Genomic DNA, 21,078 nt, shown 5'->3' on the forward strand with positions numbered 1-21,078 from the left:
TTGCTACCCAGACCCAGCTGGGTAGTGTCTCTCCTCCCTGCCACGAAGTGTACTGGTGAGTCAGAGAGCTAGAAGGTTGTCCCATGGTGGATCCCATGTTCTGGGAGGTTGTTGGCAATTGTGCTACTGTCCCCACACAGGGGATGCACCCTGTGGGCACCCTACCCATTTCCTGATCCCGTGTGAAACTGGTCAGATCAGAGATGTTCATTACAGTGCCCTTGATGTTGTTTTAGTCTTATTTTGATGGAAGCTATCTCCAAAGCAGCTGTTGAGCAGGAGTCTGAGGGCATGCACAACACTTCCTACAGCAAGGCTTCTTTGCTGGCATTCTCATAGCTGTCACCTCCTTGCTCCCAGTCTGAGCCTGTGGGAAGCCTTTTCCTCTTGGGTCTGCTCAGAAGTGGTGGGTACAAGTGTTGAAACTTCTTCCTGTGTCCCTGGAAGCAGAGCCATGAACAGGAACAGCTCCTGAGGAAGGTTTTAGTGGGAAGTTATCAAACGCTGACATGCCCACGTGCAGAGCCTGTGTGATTCCCAGCCTTTCCCATGTGTCACGACATCCCTCATTCCATGCCTGTGGCTGATGCTTTGAATATTGCTCAGCTTCTACTGCAGAATGAAAAGGTTTAGAGCTGGTTGAGTTTTTAAGAATGCAGCTGAGCAGTTGGTCTGCGGCGCTGGATGGGTTGTGTTGTGTTGTGGATTTCACGTTCACTGGTTTTATCTCCAGGTCTTACTTCCCACTTCAAAAAATGACTGCTCTTTAATGTCTTAAACTAAGTAAGTGCTGCCTGAACAGGCATAATCATGAAAAAGCTCGGCAGAAAGATCTCTACCTCGGGTAAGGAGCACCTGGGCTCAAGAAGGAGCTGACCCCTGGAGTCTCTGGAGCCCTGAGAGTGGCTGCGGCAGCTCAGTGCGCATTAGCGCTTGTTTAGAGCCGAGCAGCAGAGCTGGGCAGACAGTGCAGTCTGTTTCTGTGGTTACCTCAATTAATCAGGGGATAGGAAACCACAAGTTTATCCTAAAATGTTTCTGGGTCAAAAGCAGAGCAGGGGCAGACTTGCTGGAAGTGTTTTTCTGTGCTCCCTTTGCCTTTGGCTCGTTGGAAGAGCTCTGATGCTGCTTTGCTCTTCCCAGCTGCAGGCGCTGCTGTTCCCAGGTGGCCATTCTCTTTAAGTATTTCCCATTGAAGAAGCAAGTTTCTTTTCTAGCAGAAAGGTTTTGGGAAGACGTGGCAATGGTGAGACTTTGAAGGCAGCCTTTTATTAAAGGAGGGACAGTGGAGAGACCCCAACCCTGAATCTGCTCTTGGAATGCAGGCAGTAAAGCCCTGTCATTGTGTGCTGGAGAACATCTCCCCTGTTGTACCTCAGCTTGGAGGGAGCCCTGGAGTCTCTGTGTCAGTTCCTTTCACCCCATATACTGTTTTCCTTGAGGAAAGACAATTCAAACTTCATGCTGAGTCCTAAATTGTAGGAGTGAAGGCCCTCCTGAGCAAAAGCATGTGGTGATGGTAGGAGATGACACTATGTGTGTGGCATCGTAAGCTTGCAGAGTGTTTGGAAATGATGGGTGTAGTAATATTTTGTCCGTTGAGAGCATAAAGGTTTTGAATAATGAAGAAAAACCTGTCATGTCTATGTCTTTGTAATGCCCTTTTTGCTAAGGAGGTTGGGTGTGTGACAGAAAAGTTGGGAATTTTCTGTACAGGTCAAGGCTTTTAGAAGAATGCAGCTGAGTGACTCATATGTGTTCAATCCAAGTCAAAAATCAGGACACTTTTATGCAAGGCATGTTAACTTCTGTTGCAAATGCTACAGCTATAAGAAGTGCCTTATTCTTGGCATCCATCTGGATTCTTGCAGAGATGGTGCTTAGAGTGGGTAATGTGTGGATTATCTATCTCACCATGACCAAAAGGAATCTGGAGCTCCCAATCTGGGAGATAATTCTGTGCCTTGACAGTACTGCAAGGGCTTTTAATAGCTTATGGTGCTACAGGAAGGCAGCCTGGTGGGAAAGTGATTTGAAGAATGTAAGCAGAACATCACCCACCTTATTTTCCTCTGAGTTTTAAGAATATCCTGTTTAGCAGTTCCACTTCTGCAGTGGTGGAGCCACATCGAATACAGCAGCTCTCGAGAATTAGCTGTGAAAGGATGTGTAATTTTGTCCTGGGTTCAGCAGTAGCAGTCATTTTTTTCCTTCTTAGTAGCTGGTGCAGTGCTGTGTTTTTGACTTTCGGCCTGGGAGCAGCACTGATAACACCGATGTTTTTAGTTACTGCTTGGTAATGTTTAGTCTGACCAAGAACTTTCTGAGTCCCATGCTCTGCCAGGGAGGAGGGGAAGCCGGGAGGAAGCAGAAACAGGACACCTGACGCAAACTAGGCGAAGAGGTATTCCATAGCACAGCACGTCATGCCCAGTATATAAACTGGGAGCAGTTACCCAGAAGGGTGGGATCACTGCTTGGTCGGGCTGGGTATCGGTTAGTAGGTGGTGAGCAGTTGTGTTCCCTTCCCTTGTTATTTCCCTTATCATTATTATTATTGGAAAAAAGCCTACAGCACCTGGGATTCCCAGGCAGTCTCCCATCCAAATTTTGCTCTTAATTACAAGTAAAATGACTCATAGAATCATGGAATCCCAGACTGGTTTGGGTTGGGAAGGACCTTAAAGCTCCTCCAGCTCCAACCCCTGCCATGGGCAGAGACCCCTTCCACTGGAGCAGCTTGCTCCAAGCCCCTGTGTCCAACCTGGCCTTGAGCACTGCCAGGGATGGGGCAGCCACAGCTTCTCTGGGCACCCTGTGCCAGCGCCTCAGCACCCTCCCAGGGAAGAGCTTCTGCCTAAGAGCTCATCTCAGTCTCCCCTCTGGCAGGTTCAAGCCATTCCCCTTGGCCTGTCCCTACAGGCCCTTGTCCCAGGCCCCTCTCCAGGTTCCCTGCAGCCCCTTTAGGCACTGGAGCTGCTTTAAGGTCTCCCCTTCCGGAGCCTTCTCTTCTCCAGGCTGACCCAGCCCAGCTCTCTCAGCCTGGCTCCAGAGCAGAGCTGCTCCAGTCCTTTGGTGAAATCCTGCTTTCGAGCCTCTGCTTCATTTAATTTTCTCTTGTACATCCCCATCTGGGAAATGTGGAAGTGCTGTTGGGACTCGGGGTCAATGTAGTGTTTGGAGATGGAATCAAAGCCCCCTGTCGTCTGCCCTGCCCGTCCTCAGCACGGTGCTGTGTTGAGCTTAGGGAGGCAGTTGTCTGCCCGATTCTTGCTCACGTTTGCCCTTCCCAAGAAGAAGATGCCTTTGTTCCCTGCATGAACTGTCTGGCTGTCAACTGCTGCCCTACTTGCTAGCTGTCCTCCCAAGTGTGCAAGTGGATACAAGGAACTGGAGGTGTATTGGGCTGTTGGGTTAATGCTGTCCATAGGAACCAGCTGAGATTTGTCCTTTTTCAGTACCTCTGTAGTTGCTTTTTAGGCTGGTTTTGTCACTAATCAAGTGTGCCTGTAAGTCAGATACGTGAAGCAAGCACAGTTCTCTGTGCTGCCTCTGTAAGCTGGTGAATGGAATTCCCTCCAGCCTGCAAGCTCTTATTGAAACTACTGAATTGATGAGTGACCCCTGCATGGGACTCATCCTTTTTCCCCAGCCTGACTCTGCTTCCTTAATCATCTGGTCCCTGTGTCCGGCCTGATGGCATGGGTGTGATACACCTGTACATCCCTGCTTAATCCCTGCCTGTGCCATACTGCAGGCAATGCCAACATACCCTCCTTGCTGCTTTTCCTTCATTGCATGTTTTGCTTTAGTCAAGACCTTCACCTCTCTTGACCCCAGCTTTAGGTCTGAGCTGTGCTGGACCCACCCCTCTGAAGCATGCTCAGCAGCAGTGCCCTTTGCACATCTGCAGCAGCTGGAGTTTTCTGCTGTCTTTCCTGAGCCTCCCCTGCATTTGGTAAAGCTGGTGTACACCGAGAGTTAGAGTTAGGGCTTGGGCTTGGAGGGAAACACTGCTGTCCCTGCAAGAGCTGCGTGGAACTGCAATGTGTGTCTTGATGCAAGAGCAGGTTCTGGCTATGTGTTTGTGTGAAGCAGACCCTGCATGTGAATACTTTGGGTTCAGATCCATGAGCCAGAAACATAGGAAAGGATAACTTAGGAAGAAGGCAGTTAATGAAGAAAAGCCTCTGTTTATTAGGGTCTGGTGAGGAGGAGGAGGGTGCACCATGACTGTAGTGTACAGGGTGGGGGGCACAGCCGTGTTTTGTGACCCAGCGTACCCTGGCCATGGCCACAGACGTTTAGAAGACACCCCAGTATGAGGTGCCTGTGCCCCTGTAACAGGGGAGACTGAGCTGAGCTCTTAGGCAGAAGCTCTTCCCTGGGAGGGTGCTGAGGCGCTGGCACAGGGTGCCCAGAGAAGCTGTGGCTGCCCCATCCCTGGCAGTGTTCAAGGCCAGGCTGGACACAGGGGCTTGGAGCAAGCTGCTCCAGTGGAAGGGGTCTCTGCCTGTGGCAGGGGTTGGAGCTGGAGGAGCTTTAAGGTCCCTTCTGACCCAAACCAGTCTGTGAGTCTGTGATTTCCCTGAGGATTCCCGCTGGGGATATAGAACGTGCTGTCTAAAAGGCAGAAGTACCACCCTGCAGGGAGAGGGATGTCTTTTCCTGGGCAAGCTGGGGAGGAGAAGGGCTCCTGTGGCCACGTCAGGGTTGCTGAGGTCCCGGGGAGGGTAAGTTTTGGGCTGTGCTCTTGCGTGAGGTCCTGCTTCTGCCAGTGGTGGGGCAGCAGGGAGGTGCAGCAGGGACTGCCTGCGGATGCCTTCACTTGCACAGGAGTTAAAGAGGTTTTGGTTTAAGTATGCAAACGATTGACAGGTAACAGTGCTTGGCCGGGGAGGTGCCAACAGCAAATGCCTGGGGCAAAGCGTGTGAGCTGGCAGGGCAGAGCTCGCTGTCTTGCTGGGCAATTAGCTAAGAGCTAATAAGGGCAGTGCTGCGAATGCTGAAGGCAAATCCTGGCAAAGAAAGGAGTCTGGAGAGTGAAGTGGGAAGGGAGGGTGGAATCCAGGGTGGGGAGGGAGGGAACGCGCAAGGGAATCCGTAATTGAGACAGACGAGGCCAAGGCAGTGAGGGGAGGCTGCAGAGATGAGGGGCAGGGAGGGAACAGGGGAGCCAAGGAGGAAATGTGCAGGCCACGGGCAGACAGTGCACAGAGCTGTCCCTACTTCCCGTGCGAGACCTGAAGAGGGTGAATGGGTACTTGGCAGTTGGTCTGTGCAGTCCCAAACCTGCATCCATTCTATTTCCCCCTTCCTTTCTGAACAGCCCGAATGCATCCTTGCGCTGTTTTGAGGTAATTTTGTAGGGTCTCTGTCGTTTTTTGTTCATTCAAACTGCGTCGTTTCATCTTTTTTGTTAAGTTGGTTTTTCTCCCTTCCTACCACCGTTCCTAGTTTCCCTGGCTTTATTTCAAGCAGTCAGAGGTAACCTGCCCTAATCTGAGGAGCACTGAGCAAGGACAACGAGGGAAGGCGAGAGCGGTGAAGCAGGGAACAAGCACGGTTTGCTTTTAGGATTCCCTGTTCCTTCCTCCATCAGAGGTTCCCCCTCCAATGAATTAATGAGAGCCATGGAGAAGGCAGCTGGTGACAGGCGGGTGACGCCGTGCTGGGAGGAGCGGGCGGCTGCAGTGAGCGTGCTGGGGAGCACGTCGGCACTGCCTGGCACGGCGCAGCTCCCAGCCCTGAGCAGTGGGAGGCAGGAGGGGCTCACAGGGGCCCTCGATGGGGAGATGCTGGAGTGAGCGGGGTGGTGGTGGCAGGAGGACCGGTCCCTTCCGACCCAAACCATGCTGCGAGTCGTGGCTCTATGAAAAGGATACGTGAGCAAGCGCCCGTAGCTGTGAGGTGTTGTTTTTCCCTTTTTGACGTTTTCCATACCTCTCCTGCTGCCTCTCGTGATGCTCTGTGACCTGGGCTGCTGCTAAAGCCTTCCAATGACCAAAGCCCTTTGTTGATTAAATGCATTATGATTATAGCTTGTGAGTTGCTGGTTACGGAGATGCAGTGAGCTGCTGTTCAGTGGATAGCTCTTAGGGACCTTCCTGGCCTCCTTATGCCCAAAGCCATTTGCTCTGACACCTGACATAGCTGCAGGTTGCAACAACTGCTTGACCTGGTCAGGGTGCTGCCCTGCCAGATCTTCTGGTGGAAGCTCCATCTGATGTTGAGAGCTATCCGATGGCCACTGCCCTGCTCAGGGTCCAGGGTGAGGAGAATGGGGAAAGTCAGAGGTGAGGGGGACTGAGACCCACAAGTGGAATAACCAGGCAGCCAGCCTGGGGATGGGCCATGGGCAGTGCATGTCACAGAACCATAGAATCCCCATTTTGTCTCAGCAGATAATGGGAAACCGAAGACAAAACAAAAAGTGAGAACCTTTGGTTCACGATGATCAAGGTGATCATGACTTGCTCCTTTATATCATGTGTGCACACAATAAATTTAAAGCATTATATCCTCAATGCATCCTTACGCATTTCTTACAACTTTTCCGTAACTCCTCCTTTTGGAGTTTTACTTGCCATTGGTATACATTCGTCTCCCATTTTCCCATACATAGTGGGAAGGAGAAGAGTATTTTCCCCCTTTCTCCCAGTGGCACAGAAGATGGAAGTGGCAGGCAGCTGGAAAACCCAGCAAGCAGCAGCCCAAAGTATGGGCTGAATTGTTGTGAAGTGCCTGCAAATGAAGGAGAATGAGAGAATAATGCAGAAAGGACAGAAACATAGGGGAAAGCACATGATGTATCTTATGATGGTTTAAATTCTTACATTCCAACAGTAATTCTGGTTGTTGCTAAACAGTCAGTACCAAAAATAGACACTGCTGGGTCCAGTCTGAAGTTATCGATCGGGAAGTTTTCCAAGAGCTGAGCGAGATGGTGCCTCAGTGTTCATTTCCAGCAAGTCTCCACGTACTTTATAAGCATCAGGAGCCTGGGAGATAGCACAACGTTGGATTTTGAAAGGAGGAGATGGGGAATGAGCTGAGTAATTACTGATTAATCCAGCCTTCCTTCTGGGGAAAATAATGGAGTATTTGAAGTGGAATTCAATTGAGAGAATGAAAGGAGGGTAATACAATTAATGCAGCCTGGTGGTGTAAAAATATCTTTACTTGGGACCCCTGCCTGCTGCGTGCCTGCAGGAGAGCCAGGTCAGCTTTGCTGCCTGTGAGCCCTGGCCCTGTCATCCCACTGCACCCTGCATCCCGCCTGCAGCTCCCCAGGGAGATGCATGTGGCCCCAGGTGGGGTGGGAGCAGCCGGTTAAGGGGCAAGGTGCTGATGCAGGAAAGGTCCTGAGGGCATGGAGTGTCACCCTGGAGCTAACGGGGGTGGATGGAGAGGCTTGAGGAGGGCCATGGGGAGGACAGGGAGGAGAGCAAACTGTTCGCTCATCAGCCAGGTAAGTATTGCTCTCGGAGAGGTGGGCGCCCCGAAGCCCTGTGAGAGATGCTGTGAGACACCCAGGGCTGGAGGTCTCTGACGGATGGGCGCGTGTGCAGGTGGTGGGGGCAGCCACTCAAAGCTGCTCATTCACATACATTCTGAGGTCTCAGTTGGGTGCCCCTCGTGGAGGCAGCTCACTGGTGGGCTGTGGGCAGTTCCCAGGGCTGCTGGCTGCAGCTGCTGCCCTCACCCACCCAGCACCCACCAGGTCGGTTATGTGGGAAGCTACTGTGCCTTCATCAGGCCTATTGTTTGCTTTGAGCTGTGTTTTAGTAGGACCTTATTGCTGTGTAAAGAGAATTATGCCCTTCAGCTGGTGTAAGTCAGGGTACATCATTATTGCTGAGAAATTAATTAAAAGATATCCTACCCCCCCCTGCTTTGAGCTATCACTACTTGCTGTTTCCTGACAGCTTAGCAACCTCCTGCTGTCAGCTGGAGCACCAGCATGGCTGGGGATGCTGGAGGCAAGCTGCAGGTCCCGCAAGGGACTGTTCCCTCTGTGGCTGTAGTGGCAGGTGGTTCTGTGAGCCTGCTGCAGCAGGACGGGCAGCAGATCTTGGGAGCTGTGTGCTTGCACTAACTGGATTTGAGCTCACGTGAATGGGTCCAGGCAGGGTTACACGGCTCCCCTTCATCCCTAGCTCTTCATGACCAACACTTGCTCTGAAAGGGAGGAACCGGGAGGAGGCACTGTGCTGCACCGTCTGTCTCCTCCACCTTTTGCACAGGTTCATCACCAGAATGCTTTGTTAAGAGCAACCTTTGATCCCCTCACTTGTGCTGATGGGGTTACATGCAGCCAACAAGTATGGCTGCAGGAGAAGCAGTTAATGCATAGCACAGCTCTCCCTTCATCCTGAGGTTTGTTTCCCAGGGGGGTTTCTGGCTCTGGGGCCAGCCTGGAGCAGCAGGAGCAGCCAGAGGATGGCGGCTCTGGGATGAGAACCCCCGAGGGGGAAGCTCAGCTGCTTCCCAGCTCAGAAACAGGCTGTGAAACGGCTACTCCGTTGCTGCAGAGCTCTCAGTGTCCAGCCACTGGACTTGTTCTCCATGTCTCTTGGTGACTACAGCAGCTCAGCACCTTTGCCTGGCTGGACCGGCAGCTGTGAGGAACACACTGGGTTCGCAGGGTGTGTGAAACAGGATCCATCACTGCTACTACAGAACGGTGTTTTGGAAGTGCAGTCCAACTGATGTTATCACCTTTTAATTATCTAAAAAGGTGTCACAGAAAAATCAGTTACTCACCTGCTGCCTTTTTTAGTGACCTGAAAAGTCAGGAGGTACAATTTTAGTCTGATGCAGATCACCTCCAAACGCACCTGGGTGCTGCAGATGATGCATTTTAGTGGGCACTTTTAGTCCCAGAGGGTCTGTAAGAGCTTCTTAGGCCCTTCCAGGCATCATCTTTGTTCTGCACCTGTGTAAAAACCTTGGGATGTCTTGCACTGACATTGATCCCTGGCAGTACCTCTCCTTGCTGCAGCTCCAGCAGGATTTGTCCCTCTTGGCGTGCTGGAAGTTACAAATCCCAGGGCTGCTAGCATTCCACGATGGCACCGGATGCCTCTGTGCCCTCTCTTCTGGCAAAGGCAGATGGACAGCATCAGTGTGTCCTATTTCTGCAGCTCAGCAAGCAGCTGCAGCTCCTTGTGTTGCTTCTGTGTGGAAGGGACAATCCTGGCTCTGCTCATGGTCACTCAGCTCTCTCCTGCCCACCCCTCTGTGTGCTCCCCCACTCTGTCCAATTTTACTGAGCTTGAATAAATAAGTTGCAATGTCAGACTCTGAGCTCCATTTCCAGGAAGGGTCATCAGCCTTTGGGAGCTGAAGGACTGCATGGAGGTCATTGATATCCCAAATCTCTTGGCAAATGGGACTTTGGCTGGGAAGTCCTCTGCAGGGCTGCCCTCCATCTATCCATCCATCCCTCCCTTCATCTCTCCTTTTGTCCATTCATCCATCCATCCATCCATCCATCCATCCATCCATCCATCCACCCATCCACCCATCCATCCATGTGATGGTACTGGGGATTGTCCTGATCCAGGTGCAGGACCTTGCCCTTGGCCTGGTTGAACTTCACAAGGGTTACACAGACCCACTCCTCCAGCCTGCCCAGGTCCCTCTGATGCCACCCTTCCCTCCAGTGTCACCCACAGATTTGCTGAGGGTGCCCTCAATTGTGCTGTCTGTGTTGTTGATGAAGATGCAAAATAGTATTGATCAGAGTACGGACACCACTTGTAACTGGTTTTCACCTGCATATTGAGCCACTGACTGCAACAGTTTGGATGTAGCCATCCCACCAATTCCTTATCCATGTATAGACCACCCATGAAATCTGTGTATCTCCAAATAAGAGGCAAGAAGATTGTGGGGAACCATATGAAGGGCTTTATAAAAATCCAGGTAAATGGCATCTGTAGCTCTTCCCTTGTCCACTGTTGCAGTCACTCCATTCTAGAAGGGCACCAGCTAAGGCATGATTTGCGCTTGGTGAAGCTACATTGGCTGTCTCCCATCACCTCCCTCCCATCCGTATGTTTCAACGTGTCTTCCAGGAGGAGAGGCTGGGAGGTGAGGCTGCCTGATCAGTAGCTCCCTATCCCGGGCATGCAGCAGCCCTTCTAGCCAGTCTCTTCCTTGATGGTTTTAAGAACAGGTTTGATTTTTATTACTGTAAGGCCATGGAACACCATGGAAGATATTTCAACCCACACTGTATATTCCTAGGAAGGATTCCTTACAGTTTATTCCCAGAGACCAGATAGCTCTTGGGGCTGCCAGGTCTGTGCTTCCTCTTTGCATTCGCCTTCAGAAGATAGCCTACATTCTGTAAACGGCCACATCCATGGCAACCTGGGAGAGACAGAAGAAAAGTTGTAAGGTTTATTTTTGTTATATTTCCTTTGAGGAGCTGTGGTCAGGGCTTTCTTTGATTTTGAATTCAACAAGGTAACTGTTTGCCAAAAGATCCCTCTTCCAGCTTTGCCAGGTAAAGCAGTTATGAATGAGGTTGAAATTGTACTGCTCTGGATTATGGAAGTGGGTTGTTGGCAGTAAAGAATTGCAGGTCACGAATGGGTGGAAGTTCATTAATGGGAACAATAAGTGAGTGAGGAAGCTTTGACAGCCAAGAACTGTATTGAGTGTGCAAAATCACTGTCACCGGGATGCTCAGGCATGCTGTGGCAGGGGGGTATCAGTTGCTTCCCATTAACTGTGAAGGGTGAAGGTCTGATGCCTGCTGCTGCTGCCCTCCTGCTCTCTGCTGGGCCGTTTGGAGGCTTTTTCCTTCCTTCTTTGTGGATAATGGTGAACATCAGTGATGAGCATTGGGCTGCAGGCAGGATTCTCCTCACTGCCCTGGGGAGCATCCTGCATGGCAGCTCTGGGTGCCAGTTCCTTGTGTTTGCCTCTTTTCCTGTTGCCTGAGAGATGCTTTTGGGAACTTGGAGAGATGTGGGAAGCTGACACAGGCGAGTTGGGTTTTCCTCCTTCCCAAGTAGCTGAGGCTGCGATGGAGCCGAGAGGTGTTACAAGCCTGGGCTGGGCGTTTGCCGGTGCCCCATTTGCTGTTGGCAGGAGGAGGAGAAAGAGCTTCCACTGCTGCCTGTTCCCCTGCCTGCATCCCACCTCCCCTGTGCTTCCTGAGCTTCCCTCCAGGGCAGGTCACGGCCCGGATCTCAGTCCCAGACCAAAGCCTCTTCCCCACTCCCAGGGAACCCCTGGGACATGGCCACAGGTTCTGGTGACCATGGGAACATCCCTGCTCCTCTGCTGTGCTCAATGTCAGCAGGAGTGGAGCAGACATCCCTGGTGGGATGTGGGGGTCTGGCCTCTTGACCATCACATCTTGCCCTTCAGCGCTGCTCTGCTCGCCGGGGTGACCGTAGCTGTGGTGGTGTTGTGGTACTTGAGCTTCCTGTTGCTGAATGTTACTCGCCGTGAACAGTTAAATAGATTTGAATGAGTCACTTAAACAGACGCTATGGATGTGAAAATAATTGTCTGGGAAATCTGTGCTGCCAGGTCGCCAAGTAATCCTCACACATCCCGTGACTCAAAGCCAGCCAGCACTGTTTTCTCCTTGCTGCTCAGTTGGAAATGGTTTGAGGAAAGGCAGCCGAGCTCCCTGTCCTGTGTGCCCTCCATCTGTCCACGTGGGCCTGTCCCCTTCCTGAGCAGCCAGCTTGGGGAGATTCTCACCTGTGCTCACCGCTTGCCCTGTACATCCTCTGTGATGGCATCACTGGAGAGCAAATCCCTCAGCCCACATTGACAGGAAGAAGGGAAATGACATTGCAGTGAGTAATGTGAAATTGTTTCTTAGGATCAGTGGTGGATATAGGTGAGAAGGAACCCTGGTGGTCCCTGGTCCAGTACCCACCAGTAAGTCAGGTTCCTCAGGCCTTCACCCACAGCCACATGCTAAGATGTCCCTAAGGATATACAGCTCACAGACTCCCTGGGTCCACTATTTGACCTCGTTCATGATGACATTTTCTTTTCCTAATGTCTAATTTGAATTTTCCTTATCCAGCTTGGCCCATTGCTGGTTATCCTGTCCCTATGCTCCTCCAGGCTTTGGCAAGAAGCTGAAGGTCACCTCCAAGGATTCCAGGAAGCTCCAGCTTCTCTCCATCCTCCTGCTGGGTAGTCATAGGCTGCAATAGGAGCCCCTTTGGCTCTCCCCTTTGCTGGTGAACAAGCCTGGCTCTTGGCCTGACCCTGTGTTCGTGGCAGCCTCTTGTCCCCCAGCACTCTTGGGTCTTTGCTTCCTTGTGAGCTGGCCCCAGCCTGTCTGGGTGCAGGCAGTTACTCAGCCTGGGCTGGTTTATTTCTTCATCAAACACAAGTTCTTCCAGGAATGGGGGAAAAAAATAAATAATTAGTCAAATGAGAACTCCAGCTGGGGATGAGCTCTTCCTTCCCTGCCGTTGTGCTTATTCTCTGGCTCATGCGTAATTGTACCGCTTTCCCTGGAAAGGTGCTCTGTTGGCTTGCTCAGAATACCTGGAGCCTGGGGTGAAGGTATTGGCAGATGTGTTCCCTTTTTCCTTTTCACAATGGCATCAAAGCTCTTAGCTCTGAGTCAGAGATGAATATAGCCATCCATAGGATGTGACCTTCACCCAGCACGTTCTCATCATCATGATTTTCTCATTATGCCTGTGACTGGCAGGTGGGAGCGTATGGCACAGAGCTACCACAGCCACTGGAATGACTCAGATAATGTGCCTAGAGTCTATTAAACAAAGTCTGTTTAATTAAGTAAGTGTTGATCTAATCAAAATCAAGAGGGAACATTGGGATAGCAGCTTCTCTAGAAATCATATTTGAATGGCAGGTGGTTTGTATGTTCTTTTGTATCTGGATCTTGAGATATTGCAACATACTGGTGTCAAGGCTGGTACCATGGTTGGGACACAGTTACATCCCTGGCAAGCTAGCTACAAGCCCGTGTGTGAGCACAGGGCCTTTGGTGCCATCACCCAGGCTTTCTGCAGTGCACAGCATCACGGGCTGCACAGGCAGGGCACAGCTGGGTACCAGTGTGCTGAGCCACCTTCCACTAGAGAGGTTGTGCCAAGCCCCTGTGTCCACCCTGGCCTTGAGCACTGCCAGGGATGGGGCAGCCACAGCTTCTCTGGGCACCCTGTGCCAGCACCTCAGCACCCTCATGGTACCACGTTTCTCCCCTATGTCCAACCTCATCCCACCCTTGTCCAGTTTAAACCCATTGCCCCATGTCCTGTCCCTGCAGGCCCTGGTCAAAAGTCTCCATCTTTGCTCTAAGCCCCCTTGAAGTCCTGAGCAGCCACAGGAAGGTCTCCCTGGAGCCGTCTCTTCTCTGGGCTGCAGAGCCCCAACTCTCTCCCCTTTCTCCACAGCAGAGCTGTCCCAGCCCTTGGACCATCTTGGAGGCTCCTCGGGACCCACCAGGTCCATGCATGTCTTGTGCTGGGGACCCCTGAGCTGGACGCAGAGCTCCAGGGGGTCTCAGGAGAGCAGAGCAGAGGCAGAGCATCCCCTGCCTCGACCTGCTGGTCACGCTGCTGGTGATCAGCCCAGGAGACACTTGGCTTTCTGGGCTGCAAGCACACACTGCTGGGCCACGTCCCGGTTGTCACCCACCAGTATCCCCGAGTCCTTCTCCACAGGGCTGAATGCCTTGCTGAGCAGGTTTTTGGTGGCCAGCAGTGGTTTTAATTTCACTGCAGGAACCATCACTGTGGATTGTCTATCCATTCCGTTCCCCTTTCTGCAGAACACTGGGTACGGGGCAGGGTAGGGCTGTGTGGACAGGCTGTCCTGCAGGATGGCTTCCTGCCTCTCTCATTGCCCAACCAGCCTGGTTATTTCCAGGCTCAGGACCGTTAGGAGAGTCCAACAGCATGCTTGGGGTGGAAGTGCTCCCAGTGTGGAGCTGGTAGTGCTTGCAGTACTCGTTTCCTAATGCTAAGGGGCCGGGCAGCAGATTTTAGCAATCTCCAAAACACCTGTGTTTCCTTTTTTCTCTTCAGAGACAAAGGAGGAGCTGGAAGAGCTGATGTCTGACATAAAGAAGACGGCAAACAAAGTACGCTCCAAGCTAAAGAGTGAGTATTTGCCTGTGATGCTGCTGTGGAGCTCTGCCCACTGCCCTCCACTGGGCGGGGGGTGCAGCAGGCAGGGAGCACTGCTGCCCTGTGCCTCCACTGCCCAGCACTCACCATTCATCCCCCGTGACCAGAAATGCCATGGGGCCCTGGCTGTCATCTCAGCGCTGTGCTGGAAGCACCTGGGCTGTGACACGGGTCAAGCCAGTTTTGTGGTGGTTTGCTCTGAGTGGGAAAGGGCAGGTTACAGACCCACAGCCCTGCCCCATCTGTGCATTCTCTGGTGTCAGCTTGAGCTGGCGCTGGGAGCCTTTGCAGAGCGTGGGGAAGAGACATCTGCCATTACTTTGCCAGGATCTCCTGGGGATGGATGTCACTTTCTGTCCCACTAGCATCCTCCAGCTGCTTTTATTTGCCCTTTGTGATTTTGCCCCTTTGTGCCCCATTCTCAAGATGGAGGTGAGGGAGTGGGGCTGTGAGCACTGGCAGGCACTGGACTCTTGCAGTGAGCAAACCCCCAGCATGGCCAAAGGTTGGTTTGCCAGGGCTGAGTTGTTGAAGAGGTGCTGCTGGGGAATGTGCAAGCCTCCAAGAAGAGCTGGCCCTTCCCTGGTGAGCCATGTTGGCACAGGCAGCCTAGGCAGGTGCAGCACCAAGGGGTCCCATGCAGAGAGCCATGGTCCCCCTTCCCTGTGCAGCTCTGGCCAGTGTGCTGGCATGGGGCATGCTCTCCTGATGCCTGGGATTCTCGCTGCCCCCACCCTGCTTCCTCCAGGCTGGTCTTGCTTTTCAGTCCCCAGCGCAGGCTGCACCGTTGGTGACTCTGCCCAAGGCAGCAGTGCCTCCTATTCATCCCAGGTATGTCCGCAGCGTAGCCAGGATGGGCAGGAGGCACTGCTGCCCCAGACACAGGCTCTGTGGGGCAGGTGGTGGGGAAGAAACAGGCCATTGGGGTTGCTGAAGGTTATCCTGTCTCATCAGCATGTCCCATTGTCTTGGCATGCCTCCACTTAGGCAGCACAGGGAAAGAGCGTGGCCAGTGGGGCTGCTGGTTTCCACCATTGAGGAGTCAATCAATGTCTTTGACAAGTGGACAGTGAGAACAACATGACTGTCAGGCTGCTGGTGGCTGGGGCTGTGCTGCAGCACTAGGCCGAGCCCAAAACCTCAAGATTAGATCCCAGGGAATGCAGGTGGTCAGTGAGAATGGCAGCATCTTCACGTAGGAGGCAGGTCATCCCAGCACAGCTCAGACTTGCCTTGGACATCAGCGTGGGATTTGGTTGGACTGTTGTAGGAGACCTGGCTGTGTCTGAAGGATCAGAGAGGAGCTGGTGCTTCCCCCATGGCAGCAACATTCTCCCTGATCCCAGGGTTTCATGGGAGCCCTGCAATCATGAAGGACTTACATATAGCTAGATCTGTTTGCTATGTTTGTCACCACTGGCTTGGCCATGTCCCATATATATGGCAGAAGGTGACTTGTACCTCCATTGTCCCCTTGCTACCCTCTGTCCTCCTGACACATGTTCTCACATAGACTCAGGAAGGAGAGCTGAGGGTCAGCTTACCCATTTCGTAGACTAGGGAACCCCTTCCCATGGCCCAGAGCTCCACCAACTATACTGGGATCACTCCCTGGTGTCCAGATGGAGACAGGGTTTATCCCATGCAAGAGAAAAATCCTTTTCCATAGGTGTCATCCCATAGGTGTTTGTTCTGTGTTTTTTAGGGTGCTTTGGGAGCCTGAAGGATTGCAGGACAGGCTCCAATTCCTGTTATCCTTCTTCCAGAAAAGACTCACTGGTACCATTTTTACCTGGAGCAACAGATACTAGTCCTTGTGCTTTGTCCCAGATTATGGCCAGCATGGTTGATGAAAGAAAACAGTCAGGACTGATCAAAACCACCATCTGCTGACAACAAATGAACTTCTTTAGGACAGGCGTTGCTCATGCAGTGGCTCACTCTAATTACCAGCTTCTTGGGAAAATGAGAATTTATTAATGTTCATAAATGCACAATGTTTGCCAATACTGTTCCTTGGGAACAGTTTGTGACGAGCGTGGAGGGAGACCAGTTGCTGACAGAATATGTTGGGCAGGCAGCAGGCAGTGTGCTCCCAGGCAGGAGCATGCACAGAGCAGTTCTGTGGCCATCAGGCTGTGTGAGACAGGGCCTCTCACATAAGCTGTAGGTCAGATGCTAGTTCCAAGAGACAATAGGAGGGAGTGCAGAATTTGTGCTGATGTTCTCCAGCCCTTCCCCAGAGCAAGCTGTGCTGCTGGACACCCTCTTCCAGCACCACAAAGGGTTCTCCAGGCCCACAGTCCTCCTCACAGTGCTGCTGCTCTCCACAGGGTGCTGCTGTGGGGCCACCCATCCTAACCGACACACAGCAGAAACAGATGCCCACCGTGTGGTGATGTCTGAAGCTCTACCTTGCCACTCTGGGTGGTGATGGGGAGATACTGGGCAGCTCCAGTGAATGAGGAGTCCCTGCTTCAGGTGAAACCTGCCCCATACTGCGCTCATGGGACCTGCTCCAGGGTGGAAGGTGCTGGGGACAGAGGGCTGTGGGACATCTGTGTTGGGAAGGTGTCATCAGCCAAACTCAAGGGACACCACCAGCTCACACCTGGTGGTCTACATGGCGCCATGCATCTCTGCATGCTGGGCCAGCCTGCTGATGGGAGCTTGCTGACAGGCTTTTGAAGTCCCTGAATTTCAGTTTTGGAATCAGTGTGTCCCAAGCTGGCCTCAAGGAGCGGATTTGCACTGCCTTGCTCTGTGCTGGACCTCCTGCCCTGCCTCTCCCTGCCCTCTCCCTGCCCAAACCATGATGGGATGTGGAGCAGGGCAGTGCTGCTGCCTGCTGTCATTTATGGGTTTTGGACAAGAGAAGAATTCATCTCAGTTGCATTACCAGGCATAATTAAAAGGGCAAAGCTATGCTTTGCTGCAGAGGACTGCGCAGCAAGGTGAAGCACGTTCTCACCCTCCTGCTAGGTCCTGTCTGTGCAGGAATGGGCAGCTGGGACATCTTTTTAGGGTCCCTGGAGAAGTCTTGAGCTTTGGTATTTTGCAGAGACATTTTAGCTGTGATTCCTCCTCCTGCCTAGCAGGGGGAGACCAGCAGTCCATAGAATCATGGAATGAGCCAGCTTGGAAAAGACCTTTGCCCATCAATCCAACCTTTACCCCAGCACTGCCAAGGCCACCACTAACCTGTGTCCCTGAGTACCTCATCTCCATGGCGTGTGAACACTTGCAGGGATGGTGACTGCAGCCCTGCCCTGGGCAGCCTGTTCCAATGCCTGAGCACCCTCTGGGGAGGAAAGTTGTCCTAATCTCCAGTCTAAACCTGCCCGGGTGCAGCTTGAGACTGTTTGCTCTTGTCCTGTCACTTGCTACTCTAGGAGCAGAGCCCAGCGCCTCCTGGCTCCATCCTCCTGTCAGGCAGTTGTAGGGAGCGATCAGGTCCCCCCAGTTGTTTGTATATTGTGAAGTATGGAGATCAGACCCAAGCATTCCGTCAGTTTTGCATTTAAATCCTCACTTACCAGCCTGGGGGATGAAGGTGCTGCCCTCCACAGCACCAAGCCTCAGCTGGTGGCCAGGCACTGAGTGCTTTGCAGTGATGGAACAGGGCTTTGCTGCCAGTCCAGGCTAAATTGGTGGCTAGGGTCAGGAGCTGGGAACTGCTCAGTGCCAGCTGCTCCTCGGTTCACACACATCAATCTTTTACAGTCCCTTTCCCAAACAATTCATGTTCCTTCTCCAAACGGCATGAAATAACCTGTGCCCTTCTACCCTGACCAGGTATTGAGCAGAGCATTGAACAAGAGGAAGGACTGAACAGGTCATCTGCTGACTTGCGGATAAGGAAAACTCAGGTCAGTCTCTGCCCTGTGGCACTGAGATGGGGAGGACAGGAAGCGGCTGGAAGTACTTGAGGGGTCTTCAATGTAAAAAACTTCTTTCATTTGAGGGTGGCAGAGCCCTGGAACAGGCTCCCCAGGAGGGGCTGGGGTCTCCCTCTCCAGACATTCAAACCCACCTGGATCTGTTCCTGTGTGACCTGCTCTGGGTGGCAGGATGGTTGGACTGGGTGATCACTAGAGGTCCCTTCCAACCCTAACAGTTCTGGGATTCTGTGATCCCAGAGGTGAGGGGAGAGGAGGGCTTGGCTTTAGAGCAGTCAAGTTATAGTGTGCAAATACTGGGCAAAGGAAGGCAGCATGTTGCCAAATAGGTGAGTGCAAAAGCCAGCCCGAGGGACTTGTGACACAAGTATGCAGAAAGGCAGCTGTGGAGGCGAGAGCAGTGTGCTTTGTCCTTGTGTGCAAGTCTGGATGTCTGCATGGGTGAACACACGGGTGGACTTCTTCACATCCACATTAAGCATCTCACTGAAGGTGGTTTTGACTGAAGCACATATACCCTCTGAAGTTCCAGCTTTGGGGGGAGAATGTTTGTCCTCAGTGTGTTCAGAAACCCAAAGTCTTTGTGTGTTTCTGGAAGGATGCTTGAGCAGCTCTTAAATGAGCCCAGAGCTCACTGGTGCAGCTGGGTAACTCACCTAGAATTTCACTCCAGCCTTAGAAGAGGGGTGGCCTTTCAGAGAGCACTGTGCAGGCCTGCTGGGCTCAAGTTTTGTCTTGTGCCTCACCATGGAGGGTTGATGTGTGTAGTTTTTACTGTGGGTTGGCCAACCTTCTGGTGATCCCTTGGTGAGAGAGCACCCGGCAAGACAAGAGAGACCTGGCAATTGCTCCATCAGTGGAATCTGGCTCTGCATCACTGCAGGGAGGGCTACAGTGTCTTGTCCTTGATGGTTCTACTGGAGGATGTGGATGAAAGCAAGGTGTCTCAGAGCAGAGCAGCAAGGCATTGTTCTGCAGCAAAGATGGTGTTTTAGCAAACCATTAAACTGCTAAAGGTGACAGGAGCTGCCAGTGTAGCTCTTCAGCACCCAGGGGTGATGATCTGGGCATGGAGCTGCTGCTCTTGCAGAGGGTTTGTGCACAAATACAGCTCAGTAACAATCCTATTTTCTTCAGGCTCTCTGCAGTGAAGTCAGAGGAGTTTTGGCATTTCCCGTTTATCTCCTTTTGAGTGCAGGAAGCCACTTGTATTACCTGCCCTGGGCTGCAGTAGGTGCTGGATCATTACCACGGTGATGGTAAACGCTCACCTCTGCAGAGGCAGCTTCCAGCTTGGAGCCTAGCATCCTCCTGGCCCTGCACCAGAGGCTGTCACAGCTGAGCCTAAGTCTGTGGAGAACCAGTCCTCTGCAACTGGGGCGTGAGAGAAAGGCTTGTCTCGAAAACAAGTGGGAAGGGGAATTGCTGGGGCACAGCAAAAGCAAACCAAAGGATGGTGCAGCAGCACGCAGCGAAGCAGCATCTCTGCATCTACCACCCTGGAGACGCTGCGGTGTGCTGACAGCAGTGCTGTGAAACCCCCACTGGGCTTTCTGCTCTGCCGAGTTCTCCACTGTGCCCTTCAGGAGCTGTTTGCCATCTCAAATGAAGGTGTTGAATGGCAGTGGCAAGGAGGAGAGAGCAGGGAGGTGGCAGTGGATGGTGGCTGTCCCATGGTGTGCCCATGTTTCCCAGGGAAAGGTATGACTTCTGCAGTGTCTGAGGAAAGTAGGGGTGGCCACAGACTGGTGCTGTGTAGCCTAGGGCTGTGAACTTGAGCAGGGTTTATACTTGCTCCATGTTGAAACGCTGCAGTTGGGACATCATCCTGGCACGTAGGAGAGCGGGATTCAGGGCTCTGCTCCACCACAGAGTCCCAGAGTGGTTTGGGTCGGAAGGGACCTTCAGAGATGATCCATTTCCAGCCCCTGCCATACGCAGGGACCCCTTCCACTAGAGCAGCTTGCTCCAAGCCCCTGTGTCCAACCTGGCCTTGAGCACTGCCAGGGATGGGGCAGCCACAGCTTCTCTGGGCACCCTGTGCCAGTGCCTCAGCACCCTCGTGGTACCACATTTCTTCCCTCTGTCCAATCTCAGTCAACCCTCATTCAGTTTAAAACCATCACCCCTTGTCCTGTCCCTGTAGGCCCTGGTCAAAAGTCTTTCTTCATCTTTCCTATAAGCTGCCCTTATATATTGAACAGCTGCAGTGAGGTCCCCCAGAGCTGTCTCTTCTGACAGCTGAACAACCCAAGCCATGCACTGTTCAGTCAAAGAAGTGGGAGGTTTTCTTGGAATTTGGCCATTTCTGAGCATTTCTTTAGGCTCTGCAGGTAATGAGGGAGAGGAGCTCCTCTGCACAGCGGTGGGAGCCACTGTACTGGGAGGCTGAGGTGGGTGATGTAGCACACTGCTCTGCTTTGGGGCTTTGGCTTCCAGCCTGGGTGGTTTGGCTCTGGGCTCCTGCAGCTGCTCATTCTCTCAGGAGTGCTGACCCCTTGCTGGGACCCCATGACCAGCGGTTTGTGTGCCTGGTTTGCACACTCATGTGCCCAGGATGGGATGGAGGCTGATGCTGCGCTGGGCACAAGAGCCGTGTTGTCTCAGGGTTCTGGTGCTGGCTTTGCCTGTCACCATGCAGTGTGGGTTAGAGGGGCTGACTGCACCCATGCACTGGCTGTAGCTGTCATGGGGGCAACAGTGTGGAGTATATGGTAGTGAATTGCCAGAGGTCCTAACTACTTTTAGGCAGTGGAACTTGTCCATCATTCCCCACAGTACACCCAAACAGGTAGATAGAACTTGCTGTCCAGTTTCTGCCAGGGCACAGCAAGGGCCGGTTCTTATTATGTTCTTAATTCATTACATTTAAACTGCTCTGTTTGTCCCCATTTCACAGCAGCAGTTTGAATACAGCACCCTGTCTTGTTCAGCTCACCAGCAGCAGAAAGGGGGGGGGGGAGGAGGCAGGGGTGTTGGGGACACAGCTCTCAAGGGCATCCCCAGCCCAGAAGCGTTGCCAGTGACGC

The 21,078-nt window shown here is 52.5% G+C and overlaps 1 protein-coding gene across 2 annotated transcripts in view; it reads left to right on the forward strand.

Annotated features, from left to right (window-relative positions):
* Window positions 1-21,078, forward strand: part of STX1A (syntaxin 1A) — a 59,660-nt gene that overhangs the window by 23,633 nt on the left and 14,949 nt on the right. For both annotated transcript variants that reach the window (XR_009728834.1, XM_061375772.1), the window contains exons 4-5: window positions 14,049-14,123; window positions 17,946-18,019. Coding sequence is in view for 1 of the 2 variants with exons in the window: in XM_061375772.1 (XP_061231756.1) it covers window positions 14,049-14,123; window positions 17,946-18,019 (149 nt within the window). In the remaining variant the exon portion in view is untranslated. The remainder of the gene's footprint in view (window positions 1-14,048; window positions 14,124-17,945; window positions 18,020-21,078) is intronic.

The sequence above is a fragment of the Neopsephotus bourkii genome, unplaced genomic scaffold (assembly GCF_033783945.1).
Source record: "Neopsephotus bourkii isolate Nb327-2 ecotype Australia unplaced genomic scaffold, CSIRO-AGI_Nbou_v1 NB_1675, whole genome shotgun sequence".
NCBI lineage: Eukaryota > Metazoa > Chordata > Aves > Psittaciformes > Psittacidae > Neopsephotus > Neopsephotus bourkii.